The 16,263-nt window shown below is 33.3% G+C and overlaps 1 protein-coding gene across 1 annotated transcript; it reads right to left on the reverse strand.

Moving 5' to 3' along the window:
* Positions 1-1,255: 1,255 nt before the first annotated feature.
* LOC128175467 (DNA polymerase kappa-like) lies at positions 1,256-16,263 on the reverse strand. The gene is given in 23 exon segments (XM_052841098.1): positions 1,256-1,613; positions 1,731-2,748; positions 2,906-3,077; positions 3,191-3,287; positions 3,914-3,946; positions 4,107-4,273; positions 4,543-4,667; positions 4,772-5,270; positions 5,506-5,658; positions 7,395-7,513; positions 7,770-7,925; positions 8,322-8,470; positions 12,073-12,110; positions 12,113-12,176; positions 12,639-12,909; positions 13,088-13,304; positions 13,563-13,781; positions 14,076-14,226; positions 14,544-14,696; positions 14,809-14,982; positions 15,112-15,341; positions 15,919-16,014; positions 16,174-16,263. Coding segments are annotated over 22 exon segments (4,377 nt in total). The 5' UTR covers positions 15,985-16,014; positions 16,174-16,263; the 3' UTR covers positions 1,256-1,507.

The following is a 16,263-nucleotide window of genomic DNA, read 5'->3' on the forward strand; positions in this document are numbered from 1 at the left end:
TAACTGTCTCTTTCCCCCACACTCTAAAGTTGTAGTAAAAGGCAGAGATAGGTTAAAGGGAACAAAATTTTTCAATTCTCTTATCTATAGGCAGTCTGTTGGTAAAGCTTTTAAAGGCCAAGGGGGGGAAATTATGGTTTAAAACTGAAATTCAAAGAGATCTGCTATGACCATAACAATTCACTTTAAAATTTGGCTCATAATTTCTGCACAACCTTTCTACCAAATTATTGTGAAGTATATAGCAAGATAGGGCCAAACAGAGAGAAAATATAGTCCAGATAAGAAATTTTTTACAGGTGATACAACTTTCACCTTTTACCTAAAAACTTTATTCAATGTCCACATCCTCATCATTTGTTTAAATATGGTCCAAACTGGGGAAAGAGTATGGTTCAGACAAGGATTTGTACATGGCTGCTTTGACCTTAAACTAGAGACATAGTTCAGTGTCACTGCACAACCTTTAACAAAAGTCGGTCTGTGGAAAATGAGCAATATATGGGAAAGAAGAAAATCTATCTTATCACGATAGAACATCTGCAGATCCAAACCTTTATGCCTTGATGTAAGTAGGGTAATACAGGTAAAGTCAAAACAATGTTTAGTTGAAACATCATATTTAATACATGTACTATAACATGTGTATTATTTTTTACACATTTTACTGTTTTTTCATATACCAATTGCCTGTGTTAATTTCATTCTAGGCTTGCACCATTAAGAATTATTTAAACATGTAATTTCTGAATCAAAAGTGCTTGGGAACATGTGACATCGAGGAAATTCTGATTACTCTCAATTTTACATCGGAGTAGAAAACTTAATGAATAAAATTCAAATAATTTGTTATCATGCATAATTAATTATTTAAGAGCATTCTACTATACCAGAAAAAGAATTAAAATAAATTGTCCAGGTGAAAAGAGTGAATGTTCAGACAATAAGCCCTTATTACTTCCTGTTAAAATGGCCGCCACTCTAAAACCATCGTAATGAACAGTGAAGAAGGGAAACATTTTTTTTGGAGTATTTACAAACAAAATAATGACTAAAATGCTATTTCGTTGCTAATGCAAGGTAAATTATTTCATTTCAAACTATTGACAAACAGATTATATCATTTTGTTAATAAATTATGTATTGAAACAAGTTGTATTTTATTCTATACCAAAATTTAAGAGCACAAAAACGCTAAATTGGTTAATATGATATTCGGTTAATCTGATAATTTTTCTCTGACAAATTGACTATCAGATTAAGCGGAACCCTCTGTACTATAACATGTGTATTATTTTTTAATATCTAAAATAAAGATGCTAGAGTAGTATCTGTGCCTATATAATTACTATGACGGTAATTCGATTTGTTTTAAAATCTATTGATTTGCCATAAAGCAAAGGAAAACCCTACTTCTTTTTAGTTTAAATCAACAATTTTAAAAATCTTTTTCATCATAACATTTGGACATATAGCTAGTCAATTTGCACAACTTTGCAAATCTATGTCAAGTGTTCATTTGGAAAAATGTGGCTATACTTGGGCACTTTGTGCCACTGTCCTGTCTTTTTCTCTTCCCTCCGAGTCCCTTAGATCCTTGTTTCTCAAAGGATCTACACAAAAAAAGAAAAGAAAAGAGATAAAACCTGTTGATCTCGGGCCAATGGTAATCAAGAGATACAGTTAAGCATAGTTAAAACAGTCATTTCAATGACACAGTAAACACTAACCTCTTATTGCTATTTTTCTGTTCCTTGAGGATTTCAGTAATGGTTCCCTTGCATAAACAACTGTCTACGTGTTGGTTAAAGGCATCCAAGTCGGCTCCAGTCTGCTCCATGAAGCACACCGGGCATACCAGTGTTTCTGTCGTCTTACTGTCTTGAGATTTTGTTAATTTTTCTACAGAAGATTCTGTATCAATTGTCTCTCGAGTTTTTGATGTACTTGGTTCATCACTCAATGCAGATGCTGTCACAAAACTTTCCTGGGTTACAGTAACTACTGAGTCTTGAAATTTCACATTTCCTAGATTCTGCGAAGTTTTAAATCTTGAACTGATGAGTTTTGGAGTGCTGGTGGAACTTTTTCGTTTTGGGGTAATTGTTTTCCTGGAAGGAGTCTTTTTACTCTTTGGACTTTCACCCTCTGGTGTATATCTTGAGCATTCTTTTACCACAGATTTACTTAAACAGGTGTCAATATGGTGATTAAAACCATTTAGGTCACTGCAACCAACTTCATCTCGACATACAGGACAGGTATACCAAACAGTGTTGGACTTTTCTTCTGTGGTGTTAATGTTAGCAGCACCCTCATCTGATAATGGTTGCCCATCACTTTCATTTTCACACCTAGGTATTTTCGCATAAGGTTTTTCAGTATTCATCTCCTTTGAAACTGGATTTGTCACAGAAACTAGATCTTGTACATTATCACCTTGATTACCATCTTTTTCTACAGTTATTAAGTTCTCGTTAGGACCTTGTTCCATATTGTTACCACAGTGATTGAGTTGACCTTGTGTTGTGTAATCTGAATTTTGTTCCGGTTGATTGGTTGATACATTATTTTTTACGGAACACTGAACCAGCTCATCAACTTGTTTATCATAAGAACACTCTTCCTTGCCTTGGTGAGTTTCATTCTTTCCAATCTTTTCTCCCTTCCTCACAAACTGAATCAATGTGTTCTGTTGTTTCTTGTTGGATAACAGGGTCTGATCAACAAGAGTGCTCATTCTAACCCCTTAAGATGGATTAAAAGAATTAACAGAAAATAAATAACAAACATACATATTTGGATGGTTCATCTGTGTGCAATTAATCTTTCTCAAATTAACACAATTTTGAAATAAGAATCAGACACAATTCATTTTGAAACATTATTATTTTAAAAATCTTACCCATGAGTCTTAACTGGAGAGGATGAGGGTGAACATTTTTCATCTCCTTACAGAGAAGATCTTTTGCTGCTATGTATATAACTTCAGCATCATTGGTGTAATCTGGGAGGGAGAAGGCTCTAGTCTTCACATCAAACTTAACTGTCTTTATCTTGATGCTCACTGTTTTACCCTGAAATTGCAGTTTTTGCCTTCAATGAATTCTAACCACTGCATGTAGCTTTCGCTATCAAAATTAAATGCATTGCTTCGAAGTTTTTCATCTTAGATAAAAATTTAATTTACTTTGAGTGCCTCTGATTGCAGATCTTCGGCGAGTGAGTGACACAACTCCAGACATTTACTGTACAGCTCGGTGGGGGCACTCATCTCAGGGAAAGTCCTGAAAATTCAGTCATATCTATTACAACATGTACCGGTATATAGAAAAAGCCCATGAGCCACAACGCTTACCAAAACAAAAATGCCAACATGTGACAGGAGCATTTATCTAGTGTTTTTTAAATCACAATAATTTTAACAATGTCTTATATAATTACATAATGCATGTATATTTCATACTATACTTAACCTTACCCCTACTCTTGAAATGAATATGAAACACCAATTTTTAGTACCTGTATTATTTCACACTTCTTTAAACCAGCTATTTCCATTTTGATTTGCATTCAAATTTTCTATGAAAATTTATCTTATCCCTTTTGTTTTCATTTACCAACTGCTGTGGGTCATGGTTTAAACTTAATACTTTTTGGTCATTTGGTTTTGGAGAGTCACTTTTTAAACACACAATCCAATTTTCGGTATATTCTATTTATTTCTCTTGATATATACACGAATGTGACCCTTCATGTGAAGAAATTTGAAAGTCTCTATCTAAGGATATTTTTGTAATAACTTTGGTTGACTTTGATCTATCTGTACCAGAGAAGAGAATGAAAAGTTAATGATAATGTTATTGAAAAAAAAGCACCGATTAATTTTAGGTCAGATATCAACATCAATTACCTTTCAGTACTCATGCTTTTTCTTTCTCCATCTCTGTAAAGAGAACAAAAAATACCTTAAGGATGTTATCATCATATCACATGAACATATTTGACTCTATCAAGTAATTAGGTGAACAAGTAATGTTTTATGACTGCAGTCTCTCTCTCTCTCTCTCTCTCTCTCTCTCTCTCTCTCTCTCTCTCTATCTCACCTTTCAACAGTTGTTGATCCAATACCAAGACAGATTCTCATGAAGTAGTTGAAGGAGATTTGAGAGTAAAGGTGATAGAGAAGTCCTCTCTTGTCATACAAGTCTTGACATGTCCTCACTTCTACTGCATTCAGCATTCTCTCCGAGACTTTCCCAATCCCACTTATCTATACATAAAACCCCCCAAAATTATGACAATCAATTATTTCATTAAATTCAACAATTTAGATATAAATAAAAATGTTATTCCTTTTTAAACTAAAAAAATTTCTTTTAACACTGAAAACCAATTACTGTTCATTTTTTTTTTTATCTTAGTATGGTGAGTTGAGAACTGATCTGTGATAATGAACTTTTGTCAGCAAGTAGTCATTTTTATCATATCACACAGAAAAGATAGCTGGTCTGTAAAAGATATCGTTTCCTGCATGATCACCTTTCTGATTGGAAGTTTCCTAATGAAAGACATAACATCCTCCACAGTAGAAGGAATGATGTATTGGCCATTTGGCTTGTTCATGTCAGAACACACTTTGGCTAGCATCATATTAGGAGCAATACCTACAAAAATGAAGACCAGCAAATGTTATATTTAGTCACTTTGTAATTCTATCTTTTAAAATAAAAAAAATATGGATGGTAGAAATTTGTATTAAAACGCATGCCTGCACTGGCAGTCAAACACGTTTTTTGCTGAATCCTGCAGCGCATTTCTTTGACAGCATCCTCCAGGGATGTTTGAAATGTCACAAGTTCAAACCCAGGTATAGATTTTCCGCACGCACCACAAACGTCTGATGGTCTGTCCTTGACCTTAAGAACTCCATTCTCACAGACACTGAGACCCAAGGTCTCATTTAAATCACAAAGACAAAAGCTTTTATCAAAACTATCACAGGTGCGGCATATGACTGTTCGTTCCTTATCCGACAAACCACTTCGCTTTGTCATGTGATCTGTAAAATCTAGATATGCTTCGTCTAAGCTGACAGTACAGTAGTTGGGGTCAAAGGTTGCCAGAATCTCCCTGACCTCTTTGCTCACTGATGTGTATTTGTCAAAGTGAGGCGGAACGATGACTAGCTCTGGACACAACTTCTTCCCTATGAATCCAGGCATGGCTGCTCTTACACCAAACTTTCTGGCATGGTAATTGGAGGTTGACTAAAATATTCAAGTAAAATATTAAACCATTTATATAATTACCATAAACACTGTACTCTTTAAAAAATAAGGTCTATGTTATCAATTAATGTACTTTTTATAATGAATAACATCACTAATATTATTTGCTTGTACATGTATTAATAAAAATTTAAAATTATAGTAAAATTTCAGTTGAATATATCACTTATGAAAATCAGAATATTGGGTTTTGCAATAAATGCATGGTAGCTACCAGCATAGAGTTTCCTCCCACAGCCATAGGTTTGTCTCTCAGGGCAGGGTTATCCCTCATTTCTACAGCAGCATAGAAAGCATCCATATCCACATGTACAATGGTCCTACTCAAGTCTCTCAGTCTATCAAATTCTTCCAACATGAGATCTGCCTTCAAAATCAAAACAAAAACTTTTTTTACCAAATATTTTGCAGAAATTCTGTAAAATTTGATTGTCTTTATTTCCACATAGAAAAATTAAAATCACCACAATGTATTCAATTTTTACAATAATTAATTTATAAGAAATCCAATTTTACTTTCTGTGGGGGTGAGTGGGGGGGGGGGGGGGATTTGTAGATGTAGAAATCAAATGTATTTTACTATTTAAAAAATTACATGCATAAGTTGAATCCTTTTTTTTTTAAAATCATAATAAGCAATCCTGTCTGATAACAGTATTTTTCGGGGCATAGGCCGGTATTTTTTTTCTCCAATGCGCGAGTCCCGACTTATCCCCCGGAATTGGCCTATCATAGGCTCGAAGTTGAAAATTTCAACAGTTAAACATAAAATCCACTATTTCTATCCATTGTACTGTTGTAGCAGTTTATTATGAGGGTTGGTGTTTTTTTCATCCGTTTGAACTATTGTTCAATAGTTGTCCCATTGATAATTTTTGTAATGAGTAATAAAATGTACAGTACTGAACAAGGTATTTCTTTACAACACCAATCAAAAGAATTTTTTCCCACGTTCGTGTACGAGCCCTGGAAACTATTATTGAGTAGTAAAAAAGAAAACGAAACCGGGTAGAATGTATGAACCCATCCTATGATATCGCGGTAGTTAAATAATTTTGTCGAAACTAATGTTATTGTGAGTTTCCTCTATCATATATCTATATACCTCAGTAATGTCTCTGTTTACTCCAATTTCAGCACGTGCTACTATACTAAAGCAGAAATACCGCGATACCATAGAACCCGCAATATCATAGGAAACAAGTATAATATGACGGAATTTTTGTGAATTTCTTCATGTCTGTGTTCGTGGGAATCACTGGTCTTGGGTGTAGAATAAATCAAATGCTTTGTGTTTTTACAATTAATTTTCTGTTGGATGAAATAACGGTATTCTGGTGTCTTGTGTATATACAAAGGTGTGAAACCCGTGACTAAAACACAGCCTGGGGGCATGTTGTGTACACAGTTACACTTCATTGCATTAATTGTGTTTTTAACATTACAACTTCTCTGCATAACGGCAAGTCACTATTTAATTAATTAATGGAAAAGAACACAAATTAAATACTTTATGTGTGGTATTTCATTTTCTCATTCATAGCGATTACGGGGGATAACTCTATTTGAATATGAAACCACGTGTTGAGCTAATGGACGCCATACCCCTTATTTACAAGTAGCTTTCAAAGTACCGTATAACTTGATTAAATGAAATTTAGCAATAAGGTTTTAATAAAATATAAAAGGTTTGGTGAAATATTATACTTAATTCTATCAGACAGAACCACGGAGGTTGGTGTTGCAATTACACTATGTAAAATTACAATACGTAACGATATAAGGGCGAATACGGAAGAGACCAAACAGCCACTAAACACAAATATATTTTTAAAAATTGCTTAAAATATATATGTTTAGCAAATTTAATACCTTTATTTACTCTTTTGACTTTCTACATCGATATTCTGAAAGTATATACTTAATACGAAGACTTCCTTAATCAGCAGTCATACTTTCACCATAGTAATCATCAATTGAAAGTCGGCTTATCCCCCAATTCGGCTAGTCTAAGGATTTTTCCTGAATTTTGTCTGAAAATGAGCAATTCGCCCTATGCCCCACATCGACATATGCCCCGAAAAAATACGGTACAAGCCTCACCTCTTTCTGAGCTGTGTCTAAATGCTCCTGTGTAATGGCCTTCAGCTTCTGCTTTTGTTCCTCTATTCTCTTTGTGACCTGTTCCTCCTTTTTTCTTTCATTTTCAAAATATTTTGATCCTAAATTAAAGTTAAGAAAATTTTAAACAGAATTGCAACAGTTGAAAAATCCAGGAGCATATCTCACAAATGGATTCATTATTTTGCTTTATTTTCTGAAATAACAGAAATTTTGACAAACATTAGTGGAAAGTTGAGGTTGTATTGAGAACAAGGAACATTTTATATAGATTCATAATCCGATGTGTCTTCAGTGTATAAAACAAGGACACATTTCAAGAATTCTTCCAACTGATTAATGGTTAAAAATATGAACCTTTGGATGCTTCAAATATGATCTGGTTAATGCGTTCTTTGTCTAGTCCAGACATGCCTGCTTTATTGTCATTTAGTAACATTCTGGACATCAATGTCTCACTCGATGATTTGTCTTCACTCAGCATTCCTTTATTCTGCTTCCCTTCTGTAGGTTCTGTTAATCAACAATACAATCATTTACCTGATTTACTTGGTATCTATTGCATCATTGTTTTTATACATCAATAACTTCAGTATTTAAACATTATTCTTTAAACATCTTTTGACCAACATATGTATCATAAATGATTAGCCATTTCTATTATTGATTACAGTAGGAAGAAGATTCAAATTGAATAAACGAGAGAGAGAGAGAGAGAGAGAGAGAGAGAGAGAGAGAGAGACTATGATGTAAACGTATCAAAGTAATTGGTTATTTCAAAATGTAAAGTTTATAATGACTTCTATCTATCAAGATCATAATTTTATATAGTCAAGCTATGTATTATCATAAACAATTCACTTAAAAATTTGGATGTCCCTACAGTAAACATGCAGATCTCAGTCATACCTGCACTGTTTTCTGACTGGTCGAGGTTGTCTACATCCTTATTCCTGTCCAGTAGTTTTATTCCAGAGTTGAGATTACCATCCCAATTAATGGCCATCCAGTCTTCTTCTTCCTCCTCATCTGATGATTCTGGAGTTTTGTTGTCCATTCTAAATAAAGATTACAAGTCACAAATGCTAGATTACTGGTGTCTTAACCTTTCCCTTGCAAATAGAGCTGAAAGAAATGTTTTTGATAATTCAGCGCAATTGCAATCAAAGCTTTTTAAGTTTTGAGTCTATAATGTTTATGTAACTGAATATTAGTAACCAAACAGCTACTTTTTGAATGAACTAACAAGAACAGTTCTGATTAGCATGATAATTAATTTGTATTAATTCAGCACAATGTGAAGTAATCACAATTATCCATGCCTCATCACACACAAGGTGGTGTACAGATCAAATATTTTTGCTAATTCTGTTCAAAAGCAGCAATTTTTTTTTTTTTAATAAACTATCTTAGCTCTGGGTTACTTTTTAAAAGTACAGTAAAACTCCTCTGTAGCGAAGTCCTAGGGACCAATGGATTTACTTCATTATATCTGTGATATGTTATATCTGTATAAAGAATTTGTAATAATAACTATAGCGAATTCACTATATACATGTTTTCTTTCACCAGACTATAATTTTTGCTATAGTCTGTCCCAAGATATTGCTTCCATCAATTTTTGATGATTTTTGATAAAAATACACATACCTGTGAAAAAAATACAATTGAAATCGATGAAAGGGAATATATCCAAGATATCTTCATTGAACAATTATCCCTTTTCACTCATAAAATTTCGCAGGAACGAAAACAATTTTCTTACGGAGATTTGTAATGGGAAATGTTTACATCTTTTCTCCATTCGGAATACACTCGGAATACCTAGCGCAATTTTTTAACATTATAATCCGGGCTTATTATTGGCTGATGCAATGCAAAATCTCCGTAAACTTTCAATTTTTGGATGTGTATTGAAACCTGAAGCTGTAGAGGGGGCGTTTCAAAAGAGATAATCTGGACATTTTTCATATTAGTGGATGAACGTAGTTTGAGCACAAAGGTATCTACTATTATTTAAATATCAAGCAAAAAGTGGTGGAAGCAAAAAGTCGTGACAGAGTATAATTGTGGCTTTAAATAAAAATACATTCCTTTTGTTAGTGCGAACTTATCAATATGTAAAGAAATTCGCTATAAAAATGTTAAATTTGTTATTTTTCACCTCTAGGGGACTTAAAATCCGTTTGCTATATCCGTAAATTCGTTATATCTGAATTAACACCATAAAATTTTGCAAAAATTTGATTAGAAATTAACCGGGGACTTAAAAAAACTTCGCTATATCCGAGAATTCGCTTTTTCCTAGACCGAATTACAGTCAAGTCGTACCCAACCAGACTCGCACCCAAACCAACTCGTACTCAAATGGTCAGGTCGTACCCAAAACTATGTGGTTCACTACGGGCAGATCAATATTTAATATTTATTATAAGAAAATAAAATGAATGGCTTTTATTCATATGTTGTTATGTTTTGTATTTTATCGATAACATTAATATGCGAATTGTATAACAAATTTAAAAGAATTTGTTATGAAAATCTAGTAGGCCTATACCATAGTTCTGTTCTTGAATGCAGACGGATCAAAGAATGATTATGAGCAGGTTAACTATCATCAATTAAAAATAAAATGAATTGCTTTATGTGATTACTTTCAACCGATCAACCAATGAGTTTGTCAGCACAAAATAAACATGCTGCTCATAATTAAGAAGAAAAACATATTTTCATCACTTTTGGAGGATCAACATGGTTCAAGAGAGAAGTGTTTCCTGCAAGAAAACGGTAAGTAAATCACTATATTAGATATTGTTTTATAATTTATATAAACATATTTTTTTGAGTAATCAAATGGATTAGGCAACAGGCAAAGTTAATTTAAAGTTAAATAAAACATAAATAAAAAACATAACATATGAATGAAAACTATTGTATTTTATTTTTTTAGTATAAATATATTTTTCCCCGTGGGTACGAGTTGACTAGTGAAGTCGTACTCAAATATTTGGGTACGAGTTGGTTTGGGTGCGAGTCGGGTTGGGTATGACTTGACTTGTTTCCCCTAGTTCGTACTAGAAGTTTTACTGTAGTTAGTAAAACTACATATTACTGTACAAAAACTGGCATTCACTTACATGCGACTTTCTCTATGTAAAAGCAAAATTGTTTTAAAGTAGTAGCAAAATAAACCTACTTCGAATTATTAAATAAAGGTATCCAGGTCCAGGGATTGTAACCTGTAGCAGTAAGTTATTAACAGATCAGATTAAGCAACGTAAATCACTTAAAGTCACCATTGGACACGCGATATATAGCACAAAAGTGACAATCAATACATGAATAAATAACTCACCTTACAATGTAAATATGATCTGATAACAATCAAGGACTTGCATAAATGATCAAGGATTAAAATGTGTTGCTAAATATAATTTCTTTCAACATTGCCGCCATGTGTATTAGTGTCAGGTTTCCGAGCCCGATGTAAAAACAAGAGGCTCATGGGCTACATTGCCCACCTGAAAAAACAAATTTACAACAAACATGAAGGATCACAAAAATATTGTTTTCTTTATAACTATATTATTTTTTTACTTTTTCAGCTCACATATTTCTTTTTTTGACAACAGTATAACTAATTTTAAACACAATGGATAATTTTTATACCTTTTCTAAGGGTTTCTATAGAATTTGTATGGACTAAGCATTAGTAACCATCTTATTAAAAAGATATTTCATCATCAGTTTAATTTTATGGGCCTTGTATATATAAAAAAAGAAAATAATTCAATGTTTAGTATAAATCTGTAAGTCTTTCTTGTTCAATCTTGTATAATTGCAGGTTTAATGTTCATAGAAAGTTTGCATTTAAATTATCGAAAGGCAGATAAAAACTATTTCTGCTCCACCAAGATAGGCAGAAATATGTTGTATATTATATATACACCTGTATATATAAAAATACCGGTACATGTATTCACACTCTCACATTTGTTCTTCAGTCCAACATGCCTCGATCTACAGGAATATCAAAAGGTGATTGATATGATATCCCTCATTTGTTTCATCAGAATTTTCTTTATAATTACACCCTGGATTTGAAAAAAAAGTAAATTTAACAATTCGCAATTTGTTATATTGATTTTCTATATTTTTCAAAAATTATTTTTATGCTGTGTCATATTTTCAGACAACCAAGCAGCCAAATCTACTGGAAGATGTCTTAGTATTGTATAAAACTACATTTTAAATACCGTACGGCACTAAAGGTAAAATTAATATTTCAATGCAAAAAAAAAAAAAAAATGAAAGTTGTAATTTAAAAACAATTTATTTTCTTTTTCAACAGAATAATTATTTTGATGACAGTGTTTTGTTATAATGTGAACATTTAATCAGTTCGAAGGAAAAAAGATAACATTGCCACACACTTGAGTTGTAAACTGTACAATATTGAGCTCACAATTTCCTTCAAATTAAGGATCAGGGACAATGTAATATAGAGGACAATTCATGCAGGCTTCACACAGAGAAATACAAAAACATTTCTATATAGACTTCATATGTTTTAAATATATAATAAAGTACTGTTACTCGGTGAATAACAATAATTTGTGTTTCTATATTGATTAATGAAGTTATTAATACACGTATTTACAGCATATCATAGGAAATGCAGGCTTGTGGACAAAATTCCAGCTTTTTCTCTCTATCTCCTCTCTCTCTTTGACACTATCTCTCTTTCCATCCCTCTCAAAAACTCTCTTATAGATTTAAATAAAATCCAATATCTAACACAGCTCAATAAAAAAATACAAAAAAACAATCATTCATTTCCTCCATTCATACCAATCATTCCTCATTACACCAACAAAAAAGTTAAGTAATCTAACTATAGTTCATAATTAGATTTTTTACAACTCATACTACCCATAATTATCATTATAAGATCTTTTAACAAAAAACGAAAACCTATTGGAAATTTAAATTTGTATTGATTTGCACTTTTAACACTCTAAATTCCCAACAATATTAAAATCCACTTTTCATTCAATTATAAAGACCAAATACGTACATGCCTCTTAAATAATTTTTTTTCAACAACTGAAATAACTTCAAAGTTCACACTTTTTAAAAAACAGAAATAACGATTAACAGTAACATTTGTTGTCCTAGTGAGCACTGTTTTGCATGGCCCTCCTCATGGGGTGGAGTTTATCATACTGTGGATTATCCAGGCACTCCTTCAGTCGGACTTGGTACTCCCGCTCTGCCTGCATTCCCAACAAGAATTCTTCCTCATCCCGGTGCTGCTCCAGCTCCCGGATCTTTGAGTTGTAGATGATCTGGTCCTGTAGGTCTCGCTGGTAGTTGTGGTTCTTCTCCCACAGTTTGGCAGCCTGCTGCTCCTCAAGCCTGCGGTTCTCCTCAATGGTCCTCAACAACTCCATCCTCTCCTCCTCGGCTACTCTCTGCTTTCTATCATTTTCAGCCACTGGAAGATATAATTAGAGTTGTAAGAAATTTACTGGTAAAATTGGGGATTTATGACTAACAGAGTATGGTGTAAACAGGATTTCTCTCTCTTTCTTTCTTTCTTATTGATGTACAGTGTACAATCATTTAAAGTATACTGAAGAATCATTTAAACATCAGTTTCACAAGTAACTTACATCTCTCCCTGATCTGCACAGCTCTGCCAGCCATTACATCCTGCAGCAGCTTCTTCCTGGCTTGTCTCTCCAGCTGCCATTGGTGAAGACGTTTCTGCCACATCTTCTCCACCTCTTCATTCACCAGCCTCTCCAGCTCTTTCTCTTTCACTTTTTCTTCCTCCATTAACTGGTGGAGGTACTCTCTGTATCTTCTGTCTTCCTCTCTAAGCTCTCTCTACAAAATCATTTATTTTAATTAGTCGAAATCATAGACCTATATTAGTATTAAATATAATACACTTTTATATTGCACTGAAATAAAGATTAACATGAATTCTACAAATTAAGTTTCATCCAAAAATGATAATCATTATAACATAAATCTATAATATAGTACCGGTACATGTATATCATGATGTATATGAGTAAAGTCTTAACAGGGAAGGACATTTTTATTCAGTTTAGAAAAGAAAGAACTAAAATGAATTTTTACCTTCCTCTGCATCTGTTCCATAGCCTCGTTCCTAGACTCCTCCAATAGCTGTTCAAGAATCTTCAAGTCAAAGGCCAGCTGCTCTTGCTCAGCCTTGGCCTTCTTCTTCATCTTTATTTTCAGGGACAGATCGAGCTGGTCTCGGGTTTCCTGCTGCTGTCTGAGCTTGTCCTCTCTGGCTTTAGCCTCTTCCATTTGTCTTAACATGGCTTGTTCTCTCTGTTTTGATATGACATATTTCATACTAAAAATTTGTGTTTTGATTTACTTCTTCTAAATAAATTAGACTGGGACTAAAGTTTAGGTAAATGAATGACCATCATTTTTTAACATAAGTGTTTGTTCATGTACATATAATATTAACACTATGCCAGGTACACTCTCATATTTTACAAACTTTTGACTATCATGTTACTGTAATAATGTATATATATTGTTGGTTCTTATGATGATAAAGTACCTGACATATCTAGACATCAGTTGGGAAAATGTCAATGTAAAAATAAACATTACCAAAAGTTGAGCCTCCTCCTCCTTGAGGCGCCGGGCTGCCTCCTTCTGCTCCTCAAGAGCTGCCATCTGTTTCCTGAGGACTGATAGGACCTCCTGGTTCCTCTCATGTGCTGACTGTGCATCTCTCTCTTCACGAGCAGCCTTAGCCAACCTAAAAGCAAATCAATTATAATTTTGACTGCTGAAAAGGGGGAATAACTCTTACCATGCTATTATATTTACATGGTAGTACATGTATTGCATGTACATGTATGTATGGTACCAGTAATTATAAGCATTTAAAATTATGATCAGCATTTCATCTTTAGGGAGACATGAATTAGCAGAATTTAAGCAAATAACCATTCTGCATTGACAACAATGCCATGAATTCTGAGCCACTATATATATAATGCTATACATATCATAAAAACATGCTAAAGAATATATAAAAAGATACATTCTAATTTAATGAATTCAAATACTTACATGTCTTGTTCCCAGAGCTTAGCATACATGGCTTCTTGTTCTTTCTTTTCCCTTTCAATTTCTTCCTTAATCCTGAGCTGTTCCAGTCTTTCTACACAAACTTCATCCTGCTGTCTCTTTGACAATGTGGATCTTAATTCTTCACACTGATTTCTGAAAATCAAATAGATTGGTAATAAATATTTTCCTCAATCATAAAATAACCATTAAATAAAGTAACCAATGTATATAAAAGCTAATGCTTTTATGCGTGATGGAAGAATACCTAAACTGTTGATCATATTTCTCCTGAACAAAATTCAACCTCTCCTCTTCTCTTTTATCTTTCAAAAATTTGGCACGTTCTCTCATTTTAGCCTGACGCTCTAAAACAGTTTCCTCTCCTGCTTCCATTTCTCTTAAGTACCTCTGCTCTTCTGCTCTGAGCATGGCCCTTAATCTGAATAAAGTAAATGAAAACCTTAAACATGTACTAAAAAAATTTAAATATGATATGAACTATACATACTAATGTTCTAAGAGAGAAATATAACATGTGGTTTGTATCCTAACAACTACTTTTTGGTACCTTTCTCTCCTATCTTCAATTGTGAATTGACTATCCAACAAAAGACTGTCCACTTTCCGTTTTACTGTATTTAATTTGATTTTTCTGTCAGTAGACCTTTCCCATTCATTCTTCAGGTCATTGAATTCCATATATTGTGTATTTTTCCTATAGTTTTCCAGCATATCCTCCTTCTTCCTTCTCTCTAGAATTAAGTACTCTGGGGGTTTGACATTTGGTGGCCTTGCTTTCTGTGAACAGGAAAAATAATTTGTGTAATAATATTAGTGGTACAAGATGATGTACCGACACTTACAAGAAACAATTTTAAATATGGTCCATCCAAAGAGTATTAGATTGTGAGCTAGAGTGCCATGTTCTACGGTGTATAGTAAATATAATTAAGTTCATTTTGCTATGCGCTAAATGCTATTTTGCTAAACTATTGAAAAAATCATTTCTACTAAAATTGTTCACTTCTCCTCCTTTGATCAACATTTTTTCAAAAATTTAACAAATGCATCATAGGTTTTTAAAATCACAGGCCTCTGAATTTCTATCAATATGTAAGCTGTTAATTGTATGGGAAGAGAGATCGAGATTTTTACCCTATCAATTTATAAATAGGGTATATATCTCTCTCTTCCCATACATTTAACAGCTTATCGATAGAAATTCAGAGGCCTGTGTTAAAACCTACTGTAATAGTATCTATACATGTACTACAATGCAAATTTTAACATTCAATTTTAATATTGTATCAATGGATCTCGTCTTATTTCCTAACACTTTGAACAGATCAAGTTCATTAATTCAATGTCTACTTACAATAGCAACGGAATGTGGCGTTGGCCCCGTCACCTCCCGGGTCCTGCGTGGTCTTTGGACCATCATCTTGAAAGGTTGTTATGATACTTCTTGCTCCTGGATTTATGGAATATCATATACAGTTACAATAGGTAAATCTTGAAATAAACAATTAAGTTACTCGGTTTGAAAACACTTTAACCCAAATTAAAAGTTATTAAAGCAAAACAAACGAAAAAATAGGGGAAACATCACAATTTTCATATATTTACATACCTAAAATATCGACTGTAGAGGTTGTTGCACAGTGTATCCAGGAAGTCTATGAAGTCTCGTGGTAGATCGAGACTTCCGGTGAGAGGGCGG

This window comes from Crassostrea angulata, chromosome 3, assembly GCF_025612915.1.
Source record: "Crassostrea angulata isolate pt1a10 chromosome 3, ASM2561291v2, whole genome shotgun sequence".
NCBI lineage: Eukaryota > Metazoa > Mollusca > Bivalvia > Ostreida > Ostreidae > Magallana > Magallana angulata.